The sequence below is a fragment of the Antechinus flavipes genome, chromosome 5, assembly GCF_016432865.1.
Source record: "Antechinus flavipes isolate AdamAnt ecotype Samford, QLD, Australia chromosome 5, AdamAnt_v2, whole genome shotgun sequence".
Classification (NCBI taxonomy): domain Eukaryota; kingdom Metazoa; phylum Chordata; class Mammalia; order Dasyuromorphia; family Dasyuridae; genus Antechinus; species Antechinus flavipes.
The window spans coordinates 83,347,028-83,371,166 of record NC_067402.1 but is presented as its reverse complement, the minus strand read 5'-3'; the positions used below and the strand labels follow the sequence as shown (position 1 = coordinate 83,371,166).

The 24,139-nt window shown below is 32.7% G+C and overlaps 1 protein-coding gene across 2 annotated transcripts in view; it reads left to right on the top strand.

The window, feature by feature from the left end:
* Nucleotides 1–24,139, top strand: part of UBE3C (ubiquitin protein ligase E3C) — a 176,253-nt gene that overhangs the window by 51,156 nt on the left and 100,958 nt on the right. For both annotated transcript variants that reach the window (XM_051963013.1, XM_051963012.1), the window contains exons 9-11: nucleotides 264–418; nucleotides 2,954–3,141; nucleotides 23,754–23,840. In XM_051963013.1, the coding sequence (XP_051818973.1) occupies nucleotides 264–418; nucleotides 2,954–3,141; nucleotides 23,754–23,840 (430 nt within the window). The remainder of the gene's footprint in view (nucleotides 1–263; nucleotides 419–2,953; nucleotides 3,142–23,753; nucleotides 23,841–24,139) is intronic.

Below are 24,139 nucleotides of genomic sequence, written 5' to 3'. Positions count from 1 at the left end.
TTTATTTTTACCCCTTATATACTAAATCTTTGAACTAAATTTTTCTGGCCCCAACTGTTACATTTCTTGATAATTTTTAATGGTAATAATTTTACTACTATATTAAATATCAGTAGTAAAGATACATAAATGCTTAGAAGTTTAGGGCTGTTTAATTTCTAGCCTGAAATTCTTTTTGAGTTTAAGAAAAACATATCCTTAACCAGGATTTTCCAGTGTTTTATAATTTCAGTGATATTGTTTTAATTGGTTGTTTTACAAAGGGACTCTGTCTGAGGAAGGACTACTTGTGTATTTACGAGTACTCCAGACCTTTCTTTCTCAGTTACCTGTTTCAACTGTTGGTGCAAACAGTCAAGATTCTACCAGTGACTCTGAAGATGAGGATGAAGAGATTGATAGTATGATGACAAAACCTGTAAGCATTATGCGGTTGTCTAGAAAAACTAAAGCTTGCTCATATGCGTGCGTGTGTGTGTGTGTGTGTGTGTGTGTGTGTGTGTGATGTTCTAGGTGACTACTCAAAAAATTGGGTTATTTTCAAATAGCTATTTCACAGTTAGTAGTTGTGAAACTTTTATTTGGACTAGATAATTACACAGCTAAATATTTTATGTGTAGTTCTACAAAGTATATTTCTAGTCCTAAAAATAGACCTGGAAGGCACTGATGGGTATGAGTAGGACAAATCATTTATATAGGAACTTGCAATAAGAAAAGAGTAAAAGTATGACAGAAAGTAAGTTACTGGTCCTATAGTACAAATGAGCAATGATAGGTAAATAATGAGATTTTTCTATTGATACCTCTTGATATTAGGAAAAATCAAGAAGAACCTTACATTGTATTACCTCTCTTTAAAAAAGGGACATAGACAAGAGGTATATTATGGGTAGGTATGCCAAGATCATTGAAAAGAACTCTGGAAATAGTGAAATCACATATCTAAGTGTAGTCTTATAATAGATAAATTATTCCTTTAGAATTACTCATTTTGAGGAGGCTAATTATCACAACATCATTTTAGTACTATATATGTGTGACTCTATTATTATAAGTAAAAAATTTTGCTTATCTCTGAGATTGCTAATAATAGTTATAATAATAATAGTTACCTAACTTACCTAAATTCTTCACCCCAAAAAGACAGAATCATGCCTTTAATCTTCAAAAGTTGCTAGGATATGAATAACATTTCCTTAAAGAAGGAAGTTCTATAAATTCTTACTCCTAAAATGCCTTCTGAATAAAGAAATTCCAGTTTTAACATTATATAACTATGTAGATCTTTTTCTTGTTTGAAGATTAGATTATTGAGCGACCATTGTCTCCGAGTGTAGCTAAAATGAAAATTAAAGATTCTTTTTTTGCTATGTGTACCCAAAAATGTCACAAAAAACCACTATTATTTGAAGCCTAAAATAGAAGAAAATGCCAAAAGCACTTACAGTGAGGTTAAGTGGCTTGCTCAAGGTCATGTAAGTAGTAATGGTGATAAAATTATTGACAGTGCAATTAGCATATTAGACAGTGTCCAGTTTTGTGTTCTTGAAAACATATTCAGAAGTGTCTTTACTTTGTATGTCCATGTATTTAGTGGCATAAATGATTAGGTATCAATGGATATTTACTTGGCAGATTTTACTCAAAAGAACTAACTTTGTTGAATATATTTCCAGAAAGGATAAATTGAAACTGTTTTCTGTTTTGTCATTTGGATTTTGAAAATTTCGAATGACCTAATATAAAATTCAGCCTTTGTAGTATAATATTTTGTTTGGAACTTCATCCCTGAACAAATTTGCAGTGGAATTTCTCTTTAGTTTCATATCTGCTGGTTTGCTATAATATGGCTTTACAAAAAAAAGGGATTTGTATTTAAGAAAAAAAGAGAATTAGACTCACACCTGTCTACTTAGAGAATAGTCTTACTCTGTAGTGTAGATCTAGAAGTAGAAAATATTAAATTGACTCCTTCAATAAGTTAGCATTTATGAAAGTTTCTACAGCATTCCATTCACTGTGTTAAGTACTGTGTGTACATGGATAAAACTGAAATGGCCTTTTTCATCAAGGAACTCTGGGAGAGACAAGGTACATGTATATAGCAGTGTGTAAGATATTTACAAAATAAATACAACATAATTTTGAGAAGAAAAGCACCAGTGACTGGGGAGACTGTAATAATTCCATGTAGAAAGAGGTAGTTGGACTGAATGTTGAAAAAAAACTAAGACTTTTGAGAGGTGAAAATGAGAAAACAGTATATTTCAGGAATGGAGGACAACCAGTACAAAAGCATATGGACAGGAAATGGGAGTTGTAGTGTGTGAAGAACAGGGAAAAAAAAATTTGGATCGACTGCCAAGTATGGGGAAGGGGGAATAATAGTTGGAAAGCAGTTTGAGTTCAGGTTGTTGAGGCTTAAAATGTCAAATAGGAAAGTTTATATTTGCTGTGATAGGAAGTCATGAGAACTTGAGTAGGGGAATGCCCTTGTTAGACTTGGCTTTAGAAAAACTTTTTGGCAGCCATGTGTAATGTGGATTGGAGGGGATTAAGACTAGAGAAAAGTGGCCTGTGGACACTGAACTGGGATGGTAGTTCTATGAGTAGAGATAAAAAGATGATGTTAGTGGAGATAAAGGGATGTATTTTGCGAAGTATTTTGAGGTAGAATTAACAAGATTAGCCCATTCATTTAAGATTAAGGATGAGTTAGAGTTTGGAACCAATGATGATTCTATAAAGTTGTGAATCTGAATGATTTAGAAGAATGGTGCTGTCTGGAACAGAAATAGGGAAGTTTGGAAGAAAGTTGAATTCGCTGATATATTGTGATGATGATTTATTAGAGAAAGAGATTAAACGTTAACAATATTTTATGTAAATTAAAAACTTTGACTAATTTCTAACAAAGCATCATTAATGGTTTTTTCTGGTGCATTTTTAGGGAGATGGTAGAATATCTGTGCAGTACATAACAGAGGAATGTCTAAAAAAGTTGGATACAAAACAACAGACAAACACCTTACTAAATATGGTGTGGAGGGATTCAGCCAGTGAAGATGTATTCACAATGATGGCATCTATCTGCCACACATTAATGGTGCAACACCGAATGATGGTGCCAAGAGTTAGGTAAGTATAAACCAGTATTATCATTAAATGAGCAAATCTAGTCCTGGTTAGGCAAAAAATAAAATAATTTGTTGTGACCTTTTCGCATGTACATCAATTTTTTTTTTTTTTGCATGTACATCAAGTTTAATTTTCTGAGTATTTTATAAATAACTAAAACATTGTTTCAAAAGCAAATGAGTATTTGTTCATATGATTGTTTCCTTTGAGCTGTGAGATGGGAAATAAATACAATGAAAATAGATTTCTTAATTTCTGGGCATTCTGAAGAATGAAGAAGAGGATTTAGTGTTTGCTTTATAGAAAATATTGCCTTAATTTCATTAAAAAAATACAAGATTTTATTGATACTGATTCTTATACTGTAGGAGTTGTCTGTTTTATTATAGCTTTTTTATAGCTAAGTTTTTGCCAATTTAACTGACCTTTTAAATTTAAACATCATCAGAAGGTGAGCCGAGACTATTTTTTTTCCTTTCTTCCTCCTTTCTCTCTTTCCTTTCATTCCTCTTTTTCTTCCAATGGTTTGTTTCATAATAGACAATTTAATAAATTTTGAATTTACTTTCAATTAAATTTGCTTTTAACAACTTGGACCTCTTTCCCATCATTTCTCTAAAGCTATTTGTAATAAATGGAAATTTAAAATATATAGTGATATAATTTTATCTTTAGCTACAATTTATTTTTTTCACATTTATTATATTTGTCAGAATCTGTATAGCTTGCACTTTGTTACATGTGTTTCTTATGTATCAGTATTTGAAGGATTCCAAAAAAAGCTCATGATTGAACTGTCTTCTTAATTGGTACCTGAGTCATTGTGATCTGTGATTGAAAAGCCACAATGTACATAATATTTTTTCCTGTCCAATATCAGTTGTTGAAGAAAAATGTATAATTTCCTACTTTTAAGTATGTTGAAAAAAATTTACTGCTTAGGAATGATGTGTGCATGTGTGGCTGAAATGATGTGTAGTTTGCAGACCAGAAATTAATAAAATCCCTTCATCAATTAAATGTTTTATGATTCAATCAAATGAATTAAATTGCCCATTGCAGTTAATAATTATTAGGGTACAGCCTATCCATAATGAATCCATTATTATTTATATTAAATATATCTCACTGTTCCATAAAATATGAGATGCTTCTCTTGGTTAGGAAAGCATGCAGTGAGACGAAATGAATGTATGGAAAGCATCATCAGTTGAAACTGCCTTGTAAACAGTAATATAGCAAACTAATTAGGTGCTATCTTAGCTTACTGGTGTTTATTGCTATTGGAGGAAGTAAGATGTCAGTGAAACTGTGATCTTTCGATTAGGTAATTAGTTCTTTGTAGACTAATTGTATTAGAGCAGGATGTAAGATTTGAGGATCCTAGCAGCTGAACTGGGACACTTAGCTTTATTGTTGCAGTCCATTGCCTTATTTGGTAATTACTGGATTTAAATGCATCATTGCTCTGGCTTGAGGTTTACTATTGAACTATTTCCAGAAGGTACATAATGAGTAAAGAAACCTTATATATAGCCTTAATTTTATGAGTACAGCACCTATTTCCTCTGAGAAACAACTCTTGGAATTTTATTTATGGTTCAAATATATTAGGTTTTCAGTGTTTGAATGTCTTTCATGGTACAACGGTGAGACTCATGTTAGCTGGCTGTTAGATTTGCAGTAGAACTTCAATTAAAACTCATGCAGAAAGATTGTGGGAAAACAGTTGGCGATTCTGTAGGTCTTACTTGGTCATAATAGTGATCGTCTATTCTCATTTTATGTTTTTCTTTTTGCAATACATATTAAAACTTTATCTGAGGTTAAATATTTTAAAAAATTTTAACTCAAATTTATTCTGCTTCTAGTTACTCAGAATTGCTCATTTGTTTTCATTTATTTGTACTGTTACCTTTTTACAACAGGTTGAGGAAAGTATTATTACACTACCTTATTTTTCAAAATGAAACTTCAATTCACAGTCCTCTTTTACAATGAGAGAAAAGCCTTCAAGAGCTCACATTGTTTAGCATTTGAAAATTGTAAGTGGTTAGTTAGGTTTTAAATTTTTATTTTTTCTCAGTGATTTAAAAAATATATATAAAATAAGAATATTTAATAAGTACCATTTTATTTAGATAAATAACCTGTTTTTTTGGGGGGGGATTGTTAGGTATTTTAAAGCAGCATATTTGAAACGTTTTCATGATGCCTTATTTTTTTTAATTATAAATTGTGATTTTACCAAAAAACATATCTTTAGAGTTTTTATTGAGTATATTCAGTTAAATCAACTTATGATCAAAATTTTTGAGAGATTTAGAATAAAATTGTTAGGGTTAGGAAAACTTGGATTCAGATTTTGTCTCTTGATTTTTACATATTATCTCTACAAAGTCATGAAACTTCAGGGGATGCCCAGACAGTTCTTCAGACTAAAAATTTGTAGACTTAAGATTCCATTTGCCATCCTACTTGGAAATCCCATCTAGAACAATATCATAGGTCTGGAATGAAAATATAGGAAAGGGGATTGTTATTGGGAGCTCTTTGTAAAGACCGTCCTTACCAGTACAGGTCAGCAATTTCTTCATGATGTTTTAGAGAACTTGCTCAGGACCCTTAAAGGCCAACTGTCATAGGTCACAAAGCTCATCTTTATCAAAAGTGTGACTTGAATCCAACTCTTTGTTGCTCAGAATACAGCTCTCTATCCATTGTGACTCAGCTCCTTCCAAAATAAGACAAACTATTGCAAACTTTTATACTTTATAAGTAAAATAAAAGTAGAGAAATAAAATTGGACATTGGTGAGAGATGGTATATGGTTTATGAACAAAATAAGGCATAAAATTATGGAATTATAGTATCATAGATTTAGAATTGAAAGGTACCACAGAGGTTACTGAATCCAGTCTTCCCATTTTACAAGTTAGAAAACTTAAGGCACAGAAGGATCAAGTGAGTTGCTGTGTAAGTACTTGACTTATCAAAGTGAGGTCTGACTCACTTTAAAAATAGTTTATCTACTGTATTTTGTAACTGTAGTTTACTTTTACCAAAATAGTTGTAATAGGATAAAGATTAAAGTTAAATTTTACATTAATTTTTACACATAAATCCAAAGGGGATATCTACTTACATAATACTGTTCTTTCTAGAACTTCAAATTTTATAATACCAACATATCAGATAGACTAAGGCTATTTGTGTTTTAAAGATTTTATAGTGGTAGACTAGGAACTATAACTTAAGTTATGATTTCAAGCCTAATGATTTTTCTCCTAGATCATACTTTTTTTCATTTGGGTATTATAATCAGACCTATTAGCTCATTTCCCTTTCTTCTGCTTTTTTTTTCTAGAAGTATATGTGGATAATATACATTTACAATGTCTTTAGTAGCACAAAATAAAAATATCTTGTATTTTTAGTAGGGGGAATTGAATTAGGAAAGTTTTTTTGGTTAGAATAGTAGGATGAATATTCAATTAAAATTAAAATGTAAATAGTTCATAAATTCTAGTTGTGAATTTTAAATCTTCCTGAGAAAGAATATCTATGTGACCTGAAGAATAATAGTAAAATGAAGATTGACACGAATGGACCCTGGGTGATTTTTATTTGAATGAGTGTTTTTTTTTCCTTCTTTTTCTGTAGTACTCTAGTATGCTTAAAGATTATGAACATTTTTTTTTTTTTTTTTGCCACTGAAGTTGTTAAAAATAGCTTTTAATGAAGTTTGTATTTGTTTTCAAACTGATGACTTCTTTTAATTATATTCCTTATCCTTGAGGAGATGGGAGGAAGGGTGGTATGACATATTATCAGATTGTTTGGGAAACATGGTAGGAATTTGTATGTGTACATTTTCTCAGAATACATGATCGTCAGTTTATGTAAGAGAATTTAAAAAAAAAATTTGTTCCATAAGCTGTGTTGATAAAACTTAGATATTCTGTAAAGTCCTTATCATTCTCTTTATTAATAGAATTTTTTCAAGTGACATTTTATGTTTGTTAGAAATAAATTTAGTTGTTTTTCTGAGCATATATAGAGAGGTTGCTAAAGTAGAAACAGTATAGGACTTAAACTGAGGAAACATTTTCTGATTTGGCTTAGAAAAACACTAGCTTTGAAGCCATCAATGAATCACACTTAAATCACACCCCCAGTTTGCTAATTTTTAAAACAAATAATAATACTTGTACTACTCACCACAGTTTAAAGAAAAATTGTGTATATTGTAATGGTTTGAAAGAATATTAGATGGCTTTAATAACTTTTTTTAAATTGAATTTTTAAAATGAATTTTTTGGTTATATTTTAAATTTCAAACTGTCTCCTTCCCTTCCCACCCCTCACTAATTAGAGGTTACCATTTCACACAAATTTATAAATATATGTAAAACTGTAGTGTGCATACTTCTATTTATCACTTCCTTCCCTGGAATTGGATAGCATCTTCATGGTCTTTTGTAGTTTGAGTATTTATAATATTCAGGATAACTTGATCTCCACAGTTCTTCAAACGATTATAGGTATTACTGTGTACACTGTTCTCTTGGTTCTACTCGTTCATTTTCATTATTTCATGCAAATCTTTCCATATTTTTTACTCTAAAACCTATTAAGGCTTGATTTGGTGTTGATCTGAAGGGAGTCAGAAAGAGCTCAAAGACCTGTTTGACTTTCTGCCATCTTGGCTCTGCCCCTTATATATTTTTCTAAAATCATCTAGCTCATTATATCTTGCAACATAGTAGTATTCTGTCACAATCATAAACCACTATATGTTTATCCATTCCCCAATTGATGAGCATCCCCTCCATTTCCATTTCTTTTTCCCCCCAAAGAAGCTGTTGTAACTATTTTAGAATATAAATTCTTTTTCTTTTTCCCTGATCACATTGGGAAATTGACCTAATGGTGGTATTGCTGGGTCAAAGGACATAATGGTAAGATATCTTTTGAAATAATAATCTGTACTTATCTAGGTACTTTGAGATCTAAAATTGCAAGGAGACATGTACATCATAAATATCAGAATTTGATTGCAGTTGTCATGCAAAGGCATGAAATGAGATTGTGAAAATTTCAAATGGAGTTCCCTAATGTTCACACATGCACAACTTTTGTGCCAAGTATTTTTTAAAATAAGCTGCTTAAATTACCCTCTTTATATTAAATTACCTCTTATGTTGAGTTTAAGCACACTCAAAACTGGAAATCTTTGTTTTAGTAATTACAATTCATCACCATTAGGATTAAAAGTTAAGTTCTTTTGCTTCAAAAATAGTTCTTGGATAGAATGATGATTTACATTTTAGAAGTGAAGAAAAATAATTTATCTTTCAATTTGCCTGAAAATATGAGAGTAATAATTTGTTGCCATTTTTAATAAGTTTTATTTAAAACATAGCTTGCTAGGAAGGAATTTCAGGTTATGCTCAAAGATCAAGAAGTATTCTGGGAAATTAGCCACATCACACTTTTTTTTTTCCTAATTATTGATATAAAGTTAATAAATCTACTTTTGATTTTTAAAATAAGGTCAATAAAGCAAAAAAAACAACAACAACTGATAAGTTAACCCCTTTCAAGCCTGGGATTAATATATATATTCTACATAAAGCTTAGATTTTAAGTTAAGTTATAAGCTATAAATTACCCTGAGAGGGTTTAATCAAGCATAATATTAATTTAATAAAGTTTTGAAGAAATTTAGTCATCTTTGGTATACTTTAATAGAACTGTGATTTCTTTGACTTTTTACAACAGTGCATATCACATCCCTATATGATTCTTGTAAATGACCCATAGATTTTCAGTTTGTCTACCCACTATTAGGATCCAAGAATGTGATCAGCTCACTTGTTTTTCCTCCTTTTTATTATGTGGCCAACCTGCTTTATTTCTTGGTTATTCTTATGTGACTAACCTAATTTGTTTCTTGGTCATAATATATCATTTGGCTGTTATCTGTTGTGCTACTTTTTAGACATATACTGTAACCTTGTTTAGTGCTCTATCAAAGGTTATAAGTGTTCAATAAATTGCTAACTCTGATGGCTTTTTTTTCCCCCCTTCTCATTCTGCATCCTTCTTGACTTCTGCTTTGGGGTAGGGTTTATCATTTTATTTCCATTTGACTATTCTCTCTCTCTTTTTTCTGAGGCAGTTGGAGTTAAGTTACTTGCCTAGTGTCACATAGCTAGGAAGTGCTAAGTGTCTGGGGTTGGATTTGAACTCGGGCCCTCCTGATTCCAGGGTCTGTGCTCTATCCACTGCACCGCCTACCTGTCCTACTCTCTCCTTTCTGACTTTTGTGACACTGCTTTCTCCTGATTCTCCTCCTACTGGTCTGACCTTATCTTTCTCCTCTGTTAGATTTTCATCCAGGGAATGCCCACTAACCATGAGTAGCCTTCAAGGATCTGGCCTATGTTTGATCTCATCAGCTTCCATGAATTCAATTATCATCTCTATTCAAGTGATCCTTATATCTATTTATCCAGTCCTAATTCTGCTCTCCTCCAGTGTTTCAACTCGGTTTCAAACTAAATATTCTTTAAATTCCCTATGTCCAAAACTGAACTCATCTTTTCTTCTTAAATTCTCTTATATTCCTAACTTCCCTATTACTATTTAGGGTACCACTATCTGCCCAGTCATGAAAATTTGCTTCCTATGTATTTAAGATTATTTAACTCCTCATTCTCAAACTAAATAAATAAAGACTTTTTGGAATATCCCATATATAATCTTTTGGCTTTTAAAGCCTTTTATAACCTGGTTTTCTTCATAACTTTTTTCATTGTGAAATAAGATGAATACCAAAGTAGCAAAAACTCGTATCTTTAAATTAAGGCAAAGGGATTACTGTAATTCAGGGCATTCCACAGTACAGAAGTCCTGAAGTGCCCATAATGGACTGAAAGGATAGGATGTAAATAAGTTTTAAGCAAGGAGTTTCATGGAATGCACAATTTGGCATTATACAAGTTATACAAGCTGTTTTGCTTAATAATCGAAAGTTCATAAGAAAAGTTATAGACAGGGAAGTGGTGATATTTGGTCAGAACAGTAGGCTCCAGGTGCAGCAGAAGAGAGCTTCACAAGACTGGCTGGCTACAACTGATTTGGAACTGTTCCAACTATGTAGTCCAGGTCAGATAGGTAGCTCCTCTGAGGGCTTCTTCATTCAACACTTTCTAATATTCTTTTTTTTTTTTTAAATTTTATTTTATTTAATAATAACTTTATATTGACAGAACCCATGTCAGGGTAATTTTTTTTACAACATTATCCCTTGTACTCGCTTCTGTTCCAATTTTTCCCCTTCCTCCCTCCACCCCCACCCCTAGATGGCAAGCAGTCCTATATATGTTAGATATGTTGCAGTATATCCTAGATATAATATATGTTTGCAGAGCCGAACAGTTCTCTTGTTGCACAGGGAGAATTGGATTCAGAAGGTAAAAATAACCCGGGAAGAAAAACAAAAATGCAGATAGTTCACATTCGTTTCCCAGTGTTCTTTCTTTGGGTGTAGCTGCTTCTGTCCATCATTTATCAATTGAAACTCAGGTCTCTTTGTCAAAGAAATCCACTTCCATCAGAATACATCCTCATACAATATCGTTGTTGAACACTTTCTAATATTCTTTACCACCTTACTCTAATGCATTTTGAAATCCGGTGAATCCTGACTTTCTTGCTTTTCCTTGTAGGAAAAAAGCTGTATTTCCCAACTTTAGAATTTTCATAGGCTGTGCCTACACTTCTGGAATTCTCTACTTCCTCACTTATGCTTCCTTGGATCTCTGACTTTCTTCAAGCTTTTTCCATCTTGTTTAATTTAGTCTTCCCTTTGAGGTCATCTCAATTTATTGGTGCAACAATTGACATTAGTGTCTTAGGAGTAACAGTTTGAGGAGTAACTGTTTAGTCTAATACTTTACTTACACACACACACACACACACACACACACACAGAGACACATTTTATTGTACATGGTTTGCATGGTGTCTTACCCCATTAGAATGTAAAAACATGCTGTGCTAGATCACTTCCCTTATTGGTCAGTTTCTTCTCAGGCCTCTACTTTGAGGAGGGGGGCCCAGCTTGGCCACCTTTTATTCCCCTCCTGACTCTGCTTTTTGACCTTCTAGATTTTGATTTTCCTTGCACGTATTAAGTTTAATAAATGTTTTCAGACTTGATTTAGATCCAATCTGCAACTCTCCATTGTTCTTTGGCTCACCTAAAATTTTAGCTTTTTGGAGATTAAGATTCAACATACATACGGATGATAACTCTTCAAGTACTCTATTCTGCCAGTTCCTCAGGTTACTAATTCTCTTTTCATAACTTATTCTGCTACCCCATCTTAATTCTGTACCTCACCTAGATGGCTAGACTGTTGATCTTACCATCAGCCTCAAATGTATCACTTCTGTGATTGATAGCCATAGAGCATCACTTATGTTAAGCTTCTCTGTGAAATGAAAAGCCAGAATTTAAAAAACTAAACCTGTAAATGGCTTCTTAATTCAAAGAGGAGCTTGAGATTGTTGAATGTAGTATGCATTTTCCCATTTACAATGTCTAGGATATTTTACTGATCATGGCTATATAGGTTGTCAATCCAACTAGATTTCTTATTTTGACCAATAGGCACATTTCATCCACTTACATTTTCCTGTGTAGATTAGAGGCTTTCTGCAATATTGTCTGAACGAATATAATAAAGTTATGTATATAGATTATCTGTTTTATTTTACAAGTTAATAGCTTCTGATACTGTACATAAACATACAGTATTGTTTTCTATATTTAAACTATTAAAGAGCTGTGTGGGCTTTGAAATAATACATATGAGATGTCATATATTATATGCTAGAATTCAAAGGAAAAATGTGTATTTGGGGGAAAAAAACCAAGTAGTTCTTTTTATTCTTATTCTTTGAGTTTTTATTTGAAAAACCAATTTCAGTCACTCAGTAAATACTAAATTTAACATACATACTGGAAATGATTAATTCATTAATTAATGCTGCAACCATTGCTGTTAGTGTCTTAGAAGTAACAGTTTGAGGAGTAAACTTTCAGTCTAATAATTAGATTTCATAATTGGAGAGAAATGGAATGAAGTGAGTTGCATTTCTTTAAGCAAATTATCATTATAGTTTTATTCTTTTGAATAAATGCAAATTTTCTATGTAACTTGTTTCCAAATGATGGTACTTCTTTCCTTTTGGGATTTCTCATTCTACTAATCTTTAGCCTTAAAAAATGAAAGTTGAGAAATTAACATGGTGGTATATAACTTTAAGGTAAGGAAAATTTAGGAGAGTATTTCCTTAAGGAAACGATTGCAAAACATTTTAGATTTACTTTTTTTTTTTTTTTTAAGAAATGTTTATTTGTGTTTATTTTAAAGTCAAAACTTCTTTATCCACAAGATATAACTAAGAAACTTGGAATTTCTGTTTAACTTGAATTATGTCTGAAGCTTTAGAATCTTTTTGTGAAGTACCTTACTCAGTAGAAAACATAAGTATCTTTCATGTGTAGTTGTATACTAGTTGTTGAATGGTTGTCTCCTACCTGGAACACCTTGCTATTCAAAGAAGGTGTTGAAATATACTTAAGTCTGTTTTGGTGACCTTTATTACTCTGCTTAAACTTGTCTCTTCTATTGTGTCCTCTTCATTAACTTAAATGATCTCTGGGGGAAACTGGTCTCAATTTATGACCTGGGCTGAAAATATGGCCTTTAACTAATTAACTTAATAGTGGTTTCTCAGCTTAATGGATAAGTTTTAATCTATTCCTTTGCTGGGAAAGAAATTTTCTCTACTAGGATAGATGCTCTTATCTTCATCAAAAGAAGGGATCTTAAAGTCCAGATTAGGATATAAAGGTTTTTAATGTTTGTAGTTTATGTAAGCAATTAATGCTTAGTAGATACTCTCAAAAATAATTCACTTATTTTTATTAGGTATTATTAGATATGCTTGATATAATTTCAATAGTTGTGATACCACTTAGATGTCTATACTTCTAATTTAAAGTTCAGATTTTTAGAAAGCAACCTACATATTTGTATAAAATTTTATGTGTTTCAGTATTTAGGGTATTTTTTTTTGCCTGAAGAATTGCTTTATTATGAGATTTTTCCTCCAAAATTTATGGCGCAATTTTGCATATATTTCAAGATACAGGAATATTTAAAAGGAACATGACTTTTAAAAATTCTTTGATTAATAACTTTCATATCTACAAGATATGTTGTAGTGGAAAGAGCTGTGAACTTGGAGTCAGAAGACTTAGGTTTGGGTCCTTGCTCAGACACTTTTTAGCTGTATAATCCTGGGCAAGTAACTTTATGTTTTTCAATTTCCTTATTTGACAAATGAGAAATTGATGGCTCTTAAACCTTTCCAGCTACTGATCTATGGTTGCTATGAATTGATTTCAAATTTTTGAGCTGTATTTGATACTTAAATTGGGCAAATCATTATTCATCAGTTTCACTTTCCAGATTGTAAGTCTTACATGAGAGAGACGGTGATGAGTTAAAGAACTGACCTTGGCATCAGAAGAAAACTAGTTAGGATTGAGGTGTTGAAATAGATAGAACTCTGGGCATTGAGTCAGCAAGATCTCAGTTCAAAGAGGGCCTCAGACTCTAGATATACCTTAACCAACTAAGATGAACCTTAATCAAATAATAGACTTATTGAAAAACCTTGGCAAATCCTGAAATCTTTAATGTTTGCCTCTTTCCTCAGGTGTAAAACTCAGGTGTAAAAAATAGGTGTAAACCCTATCCTTTGTGCAACCTACCTGCCTAAAATATAATTACAATGTTTAATTGAGAAAAATGTTAACTCTTAAAACCAAAACATTTATACACTGAAATCTCATTGGCCTCAGGGTAGTTGTATTTCTGATATTCAATAGAAGATGATTATGTAGTCCTGAAGTTTATCTTTTAATGATGGTGGGAATAAGGATTAACTCTTAAAACCAAAACATTTATACACTAAATCTCATTGGCCTCAGGGTAGTTGTATTTCTGATATTCAATAGAAGATGATTATGTAGTCCTGAAGTTTATCTTTTAATGATGGTGGGAATAAGGATTAACTCTTAAAACCAAAACATTTATACACTAAATCTCATTGGCCTCAGGGTAGTTGTATTTCTGATATTCAATAGAAGATGATTATGTAGTCCTGAAGTTTATCTTTTAATGATGGTGGGAATAAGGATGTGTCTGTGATTTTATCAGACTAAGGAACATTCAAGTGAGAAAACTTCCTCTACTAGTAAAGATTCTTTTTCAAAATCTTCTCCAGATTATGTGCCTGGAAAACTCCTCACTGAGTCCTGTAACAGATTGACATGTAATTTGATAATGTATAACAAAATCTATAAAAATATAATAAAACTTAGGTAATGTGAATCTGTGGGATTCTAAGTCAATGCCTGCCATCAGGATGTGTTTCTATGTGAGTTTGACACTATTGGCCCAGGAGCATCAGAAACTTTAAATTACTTTTCTAGGGCGACATAGCCAATATATATGTCAGAGGTAAAACTTTATCCCCTATCTTCTTAATTTAGGGGCTTAGAAAATGTTAATGCTTTTTCCCTTTTCTTCCAGCTTGTCTTTCACTTCACTATATTTGTAATCCCAATTATTCTCTTATGCCAGACCATAAATTCTGCCATTTCTTCTTTTCATTCAAGATTTCTCTTGAGTCATGAAGGAACATTCTTCTGCTTGTGCTTTAGTGCTAGTGTAGAAATTCATAGTTATTCTCTCTCTTCCATTGTTGGTTCAGTTTCTTTTGTCTTGCCATTGTAGCTATTTTTCTTTCTGTATAATATCTTCTTTCTTGATTTGTATGCTTCTACAGGTAACTTGAGTTTTCCTTCTCCCAAGATCTTTGGTGTTTTTAATCCTTTTTTCTTGTATTTTCTTATTGTTGATTTTACTCCTCCCTCCCCTTTTATGACAAATTTATTCTTAAGGAGAATTTTCATTTATGGTTTCTTGTGTCAGTGCTTTTTTTTTTTCTTTTGAATCATAGTTCTCAGAAATTCATGATTCTTAAAATCACTCATCTTGTTTTCTAGATTAGTTTTTTTTTTTAAACATTGAATGATCTTTCTGTGCTAATTTCTACTTTATATTTTTTATATTAAATTTTGTTCTAGTTTTTGTTGTTGTTGCTGTCTCATGTATTGTATTCTTGAAGGTGGAACACCCACTTCATTTTTTATCTGATTGTTCTTTTGGACTTTATCATTTTCAGAAACTTATCTTCTTGCAAGATCACATCACTACTGAACATCACTCTATCTTCATATCCCCTATCCCTGGGGCTTCTCCTTTCTTCTCATTTTGGAGGGGGTGAAAGGTGAACAATGGAAAGCTTCTCCCAGATTCTCTATTTTAGCAGAGGACCCAGGGGACCTATTCCATTTCCTACCAGGTACTTAGCACAGTGCCTGGCACATAGTAGGCATCTAATAAATGTTTATTGACTGTCTCTTTGTTCTACTTTTCAGGGAGTCTGTTTGATTAAGATTTATCACTTTCACTTACTTGAATAAAGTTTACTACTTTCTCTTCTAAGTCCTTTATAAATCTTGACTCTAAGGCTTTTATTTAATTTTTTTAATCTCTCTGCTTATTTTTTCTAAAGTATTCACATAACTCTTCCTCTCTCCCCCCTATTCCATCCCCCCCTCACCCCCTTTGAGACTGCTGTATTGTAGCTGTATTGCAATTGCTGAGTTGTATTTTCTTTTGATTTACTTATCCCCATATCTTTAGTTGCTAAATTAGGGGTTTGTTCCGGAATCAGACTTCACCATCTGTTGCCTTTTAGGATTATGTTGGTGGTCCCTGCTTAGTCTTTTTTTGGATCTTCTGGGTTTCTGTGCAGATATCTGCTTCCTGGAGTTAGACACCACCCCACCCCGCCATCTCATCCCCCAAACTTTGTAGTTGAAAGTGCTAAATATTCAGGGCCTTTTCTTGTATCCCAGTACAGTTAATTACCTCAAAGTCTCAAGGCCTGAATTGTGCTGTTCTTGGTGCCATAACACTAAGCTATACACTACATTGTATGCTGCCGTTTTCTATTCCTTGAGACTTCTAGGGTCTCCCACCTGAAGACTTTCTGACCTCCCTGAGACTTTCTCAAAGGAGCTCTTCAATCTTAGTGTCTCTGGATACAGAGCATTGTAAGCTACAAGTGTCTCATCTCTAGTCACACTCTATGCTCTGTATTTACTAGGGGTACAGGGACAAAGTGCTTTTCTTTTTCTAGTGAATTCTGGCTGATTTTTTAATATGGTATTTTGTAGTATTTTTTTTGTAGCATTTAGTTTTTCATTTGATTTCTTCATTATTTAGTCTAGTGTGAACTCTGTGGGAGCTGAGTGACCTGTCTCTAGTTCAGATAATTATCTTTTCTACAACTCTGTAGAATGATATTTACAAACTGGCACTTGTACAGAGGAGGCTAATCTACATCGTATAAAGGGTTGGGAAATCTAGTTTTATGAGATATTGTAGAGGGAGAGATCTGGAAAAAAGATTTATTGGAGATAAAATGGCTCATGCATTTATTTAAAAGGCTGTCATATGGGAAAGGGATTATACCTTGTATATTAAAAGAATTCTGTATTTGGAGACAAATTACACTGGATTCAGTTCTAATATCTGCTAGTTGATTTATGGGACTCAGTAAGTTCTTTTATCTTTCTGGGATCCACTGTATTTAAAACAGTATGATTGTAGATTGATAGATGCAAAAGACTTCAAAGTTCACCTAGCTTATAGATGAAGAAATTAATAGTCAGAGAGATTTAGTAAGTTGTCCAAGATTCCACAGATGGCAAGACATCCCTATTTCTAATCAAGGACTTGGATTCCAATTCTAGGACTTTTCCCACCTCATTTTTGTTTATGAAACAGAAATATAAGTTATCTGCTGAATTCTTGGCAGCTTTCATTAAGATGGCAAAAGTGAAGAACAGAGGAATAGCTGAGCCCTTTTATTTGCTGGAATTAAGCTTTTTTTCTTACACTGCTGCTCTCAGAATTGACCTAACTCTCAAACCCACCAAAAGAAAACAAAAACAGAGACTTCTCTGTTCTTGAGAACATTTTAGATCATTAGCTTAGATGAGTCATAGATTAAGAAGTTGAAAGGATCTTGATACTTTTGTCCAAAATGTACCCCTACCTCCCAAGGAATTTGCAGTTCAAATACGATTAATGTAAATGAATGTAAAATGTAATGAATGGAAAAAATTTTATAAAGGTTCCAAAGAATTTGTATTAATTGAATTGTGCATAATAGCTTAAATAGCATGAGTATCCATGAAGTTTTTCCCAGTTAAAAGTAATCCTTTCTTACTTTCTATTCCTATGGTTGGTCAGTTTGTTGTTTTCCTTTATTCTCTAAGAGGATCAAAATGACATCATTATGTTAGAGTTGTGTTACAGAATGTCTGACTTTGGCTGATCAAACCAATATGAGCTTGGAATGCTGCCCTGCAGGTTGGACACAAGTAGTCCCTATGAGCATTTGGTTTGGCTTCTCTAATTTAGCGCATCTCATGTTTCTTCTGGGATAATTCCATTCTGCTTTGCTAATAGAGCATAGCATCTTTTCTGATGAGGGCACACCATGCTGGGTTGTCCTGTGCCATTGTCTCCCAGGTCATATAAGTGATTCTAAAGTTCTTAAGAGAAAGTGTTTTTGTATTGCTTAAGAGTGTTACTTAAGTATTAAGTATTACTTAATTATTACTATACTTAATATTACTTAATACTTAGTTATTAAGTATTAAATATTACTTAATCTTAACTATTACTCTTAAAAGTGTTTTTGTATTGCTTTTTCTGACAATCTTGTAACTCTTTCCCTGTTTGAGTTCTCCATAAAATGATTTTTTTTAGTAAGCATACATTTGGCATTCAGATGCCTTCAATGAGGACAAGCATGGAGTCAAAGTAACACTGATGGTAAATTCTTCACTTGAAAATGCTACAAGCCAAAACTAAAGGGAGAGGAGATTGTGGGTGCATGATTTTTTGTTTGTTGATGTTTGTACACTTAATGAAGTCTCCAAAGCTGAGATACATGAAAATACAGATCAATTCTCTACTGATTGTGCTAATTTTGGCTTTGGTTTAAGAAAACACAGATACTCCACTAGTCAGCACCACACCATCCTATCCATGTGGAACAATCAGATAGCCGAAATGAAGTTTTGAATGTTGTGCTAAGATTTTTTGAACCTTGGCAATATACTTTCCAGAGATGTCCACATTGATAATGAGATTGTCACATGCATTGCCAAAAGCTTTCTGTTCCTACAGTACTTATTGTAACATGTTAGGTAACATATAACCTATGTATACTGCATATATTACAAGTATTTTTACCTCGTGTTATATTCTGTATCAAATCAAAGTCAACTTATACCCATACTCTCTTTTCATGTATATTCCTTCTAACTGCCTTAATAGAGATGGAGTACTTAAGGAGTTACCCATAAAGATTTTAGATTAACTTTAAAAATTAATTATGGCAAACTTCATTGTGTGTGTTTTTGTACGGGCACATATCTATTATTAGAAGCTATTAACAAATAAGACAGTCAATTCACTTATATCACTTGAATACATTTATTCTGGGAACACTGCAAAACTTTTTTTTTTTTGGACTTTTATTTTATTGTAATAGCTTTTTATTTACAATTTATATGCATGGGTAATTTTACAGCATTGACAATTGCCAAACTTTTTGTTCCACAATTTTTTCCCTCCTTCCCCCCCCCCCCATTTCCTCCCCCAAATGGCAGGTTGACCAATACATGTTAAATATGTTAAAGTATAAGTTAAATACAATATAAGTATACATATCCAAACAGTTATTTTGCTGTACAAAAAGAATCGGACTGTGAAATAGCATACTATTAGCCTGTGAAGGAAATCAAAAATGCAGATGGACAAAAATATAGGGATTGGGAATTTGATGTAATGGTTCATAGTCATCTCCTGTAGTTCTTTCTCTGGGTGTAGCTGGTTCAATTCATTACTGCTCTGTTGGAACTGATTTGGTTCATCTCATTGCTGAAGATGGCCATGTCCATCAGAATTGATCATCATATAGTATTGTTGTTGAAGTATATAATGATCTCCTGGTCCTGCTCATTTCACTCAGCATCAATTCATGTAAGTCTCTCCAAGCCTCTCTGTATTCATCCTGCTGATCATTTCTTACCGAACAGTAATATTCCATAATATTCATGCACCACAATTTATTCAGCCATTCTCCAGTTGATGGGCATCCACGCAGTTTCTAGTTTTTGGCCACTACAAAGAGAGACCTGCCACAAACGTTTTTGCACATACAGGTCCCTTTCCCTTCTTTAAGATTTCTTTGGGATATAAGCCCAGTAGAAACACTGCTGGATCAAAGGGTATGCACAGTTTGATAACTTTTTGAGCGTAGTTCCAGATCGCTCTCCAGAATGGCTGGATGTATTCACAATTCCACCAACAATGTATCAGTGTCCTTGTTTTCCCACATCCTCTCCAACATTCTGCATTATCTTTCCCTTTCATTCTAGCCAATCTGACAGGTGTGTAATGGTATCTCATAGTTGTCTTAATTCACTGCAAAACTTTTAAAATGAAATCTATAATCATTCAAAATAATATGATTTAATAATCTACATAGGAAAATCTAAATGGTTTAAGAATCCCTATTATTCAAACCATGATAACCTGGTTGGATAGATAGTCTCTGGAACTATACCATCAATACTTATGTCTTAATTAGACATTACAGATGGAGAAATGCAGAGCACTTTTAACAGTCTCCAGTTTCTCTTTAAAACAAAACCATTCATGATTGTTTAAAAGAATTGGGTTTTTTTCTTTATTTCAAGGAGATACTTGGGATAAGAGAGACTCCTTGAGTTTGAATTATAGAATATTAAAGTCTTCTAAAAAATCGATGTATCAGGTTCTGAAGTTTTTTATCTGGATGACTAGAAAGATAATATTTGTACCCTTAAGAGATATGGATAAGTTCAGAAGAGAGGTAGATTTTTGGGTAGACATAATGAGTTTTATTTTAAACACCATAATAATAGATAATTTTGATATAACAATTTAGGTTTAAGAATAAGAATAAAGGAATTTTAGAATTTATAATCATAAGAGTGGAACATTTGTGGATAATGGTGAAATGGAGATTATGGTCATCTTAATAGTTTGGTAGTTTGAAAGAGTGGATCATGGGAGTTTGAAGAGATTTAGAGTCTAGAATGTTTGAGGGCACATCTATGTGTATAATAAAGTTCCCTAGTGTAAGGACAGCATCTGGGTCTGATAGGTGAGTAGAGGTTAGTAGATTAACCATTCCAAGGATATTTGAATAGAATAAACTTCATAGGCAGAGAGATTGCTTAGGGATGACAACAAGACCTGAGTCAGAAGTGACAATGGGGAGTAAAGAAATAATCAGATTCCTATTTTAGGATTAGTATGTAGGAGAGGGATGAAAGGAAATATAGTGAGAGTCACCATGAAAGAGTGATGAGAATGCTAAAATTGGATCATTAAAAGTATATCAAAGCTTCTTCCATCTTTTCAGTTTATCTTTAGATTTCTTAGATTGGTTGAAACCACCTCTAATTCTCCTTTAAGTGATTTAACATGCTTTGCTTTTTTATCTTTTGTCTACCAAGATTGATTTCTAAACTGTCTTTTCACTGTAATTGGGAGATTTTTCTTTACAGTCTTCTATTTTTCATAAGTTATCTTTAATTTTAGCCTCTATGATTTTAATAATAATAGAAATATAATTCATGTTCATATTTCATTGGATCTGTGATCATTAAAATGAATTCCCTTAATAATACAAACCACAACCCATCATGCCTTTTTGTGCATGTCTTCACATAAAGTTTCAGTATGAGATCTATCCAAGCTGCCTAGGCAATTTGCTCTAGATTTTATGACTTAATGTGAATTCCAGTGCAGTTTGGGATTGTGAACCTATTGTTCCCTTACTCAGTTTGCAAAATTATTCCACTTCCTTTTCTAGTCTTTTTTCTCTTTAATATCAGCCAAAGAAAAACGACAATATGCTTTTTATTCCTGTCATATTTCTCTACATTGCCCTTTGATTGACGTGGAAGTTTTGATTCCCTAGAAACTGTTTTATTTGAGTCAATTAATTCCCATTAACAATGGGAATATTGGTGTTAAAAATGAAGATTTTCTTTTCTAAAAGAAAGCTTGGATAGCTTTCCAAGCTTGATAGAAGCTTGGAGTCATTAAATATTCTATACAATATCCAAATGCACTCTAACCCACTCTCTAGTTCCTGTTCACTTATGGGTTCAGTGGAGTGTCCACAGTGTCTTTTTAAGGTATATGACCTAAAGGTCATACTTTTGCCCTATTATAGGATCATGTATTTAGAATTAGAAGAATTCATAGAGATCATAAGTTCAAACCCTTTCATTTTACAGATGAGGAAACAGACGAGGGTCAGTGACTTGCACAAGGTCAGGTCAGTTAGTAAGACATAGTTGAATCAAAGATTTCCTAATTCCAAGTGAAGCTTTGTCAACTACATCATGCTATCCTCTCTTGCCATAGTTTTTTTTTTTTTTTTTTTAATAACTTTTTATTGACAGAACCCATGCCAGGGTAATTTTTTACAGCATTATCCCTTGCACTCACTTCTGTTCCGATTTTTCCCCTCCCTCTTCCCATCCCCTCCCCCAGATGGCAAGCAGTCCTATACATGTAAAATAGGTTACAGTATATCCTAGATACAATATATGTATACAGAACCGAACAGTTCTCTTGTTGCACAGGAGAATTGGATTCAAAAGGTATAAATAACCCAGGAAGAAAAACAAAAATGCAAGCAGTTTATATTCATTTCTCAGTGTTCTTTCTTTGGGTGTAGCTTTTTGCCATAGTTTGACAAAATTCTAAATTTACTTGGTTTCTTCTGTGTGTTAGATTTCATTTAATAAGCTGTGCAGTGTTCTGAGTTAGTAATAGTTCTGATAGTAATATTCAGAAAAATCATTGAATAGGTTTATCTCATTCTATGAAGAAATCATTTACAATTTTAATGTATCCACAGGAGACCTGTTATTGATGACCATCATTTTTTATTCTACTAAATGAAGCAAATTAATAATAGATTCAGTAGAACCTCATATTCTTTTTATATTTTAAGCAGTTGTATCAGCGTAAACATACGGTATGCTCTAGAATGTGTTTTGTAATTCTACTTGTTTTCTTCTTATGAATTAATCAAGCATCTTTCCAACATGTGTAAATTTCTCAGAAATTTTATGGAGATGTATTAGTATGGCCACTAGTTTTTTTTTGCTTTTATACTCTTTTATACTTTTCTTCACTCTGAAATTGAGGAATGTTAAGAGGACAGGCTTTTCGGAAATGTCTTATCTATTTGTTAGCTATTGAATTGGTTGTTGTATTTTGCCTAGATTTCTACTGTGATAATTTGTCTATACTCAGTTGGCCAAGTGATAACACTTGGGAACCCTTCAGTTTTATGCCAGTCATCATTCTAACTGAGTAAATTAAATTAAAGTGATTAGCAACTTTGAGGTGGTAACTCCCAATGAGAAATATTGCAGTGCATTAGAAATAATATGGTATAGTCGTCATTGTTATGCTAATGGTGTAACTTGTATTCTGATCTTGTATGTACCATTACCATTTAGCCTTTATCTGTATCTATATCTATATCTATATCAAGCTGAATTCTAATCAAATCAACAAGCATTTGAATGCTTACTTTTGCTAGGCAGTGGGAATACAAAGAAAAAACGAACTGGTTGCTCACAATCTAATTGGGGGAAAGCAACATGCAAGCAATTAAACAGCAAGATACACAGTATAGGAGATCAGGAAAGACTTTGTGCAGAAGATAGGATTTCATCTGAAACTTTAAGAATTTCACAGAATCCGGAAAGAAGGTATAAGGAGGGAGAATGATCCGGGAATGGAGGACAGCCAATAAAGATGCATGGAGTAGAAAGAGAGAATTCTGTGTGAGTTGCATATCAAGGAGGCTAGTTTCACTTGATTAGATTATGTGAGGGATAAAAAGTAGGTTATAAGAGTGTTGGAAAGGTCAGAGGCTATACAAGTTATGAAAGGTTCTGAACGTCAAACAGCATTTTATGTTTGATACTGGAGTCTATTGTTTGGGGCACGATAGAGATCTATTTGATGCCTGAGTGGGAAATGGACTGGAATGTGTTTGATGCTCAGAGAATAACCAACAGATTATTATAATGATATTGATGTAACCTAATGAGGGCTTGCACCCTGATTGTTTATGTTAAATGCCTTTTTAGCTAATGACTACTAGTTATCAAAGCCCCCATGAAATTATGTTAAAAGTGTAAATATTTTCCAGTATTTTGCACATCATGTTATCCATGAAAAATAAATATGTATTGTATGAATTTATTGTCATTTTTTTTCTCTCTTTTTTAGGCTTCTCTACAGTTTAGCCTTTAATGCCAGGTTTCTGAGACACCTTTGGTATCTAATATCATCAATGACAACCCGGATGATTACAGGGTGTGTATTTTAAATGCTTGCAAAATGAGATGAAATGATATGGGGCAATCAAGTTTTGATATACAAAGTGGATGAATATGGACAAAGCTATTGCAAGTAGGCATTTTGCTAGTCATTTTAATATATTTGTAATTGGAAATAATTTTAAATGCTTTCTGTTCCTAAAATAAGGAGAATTTTAAATATGTACCTGTATCTTTTTTATTTTGGTACACATAATCTATTTCCACAACTGCATTAAAAATGTTGAGTTATAAAGTTTTTCCTTTTTATTTCCTCTTAAATTTTTTTTTTTCTGG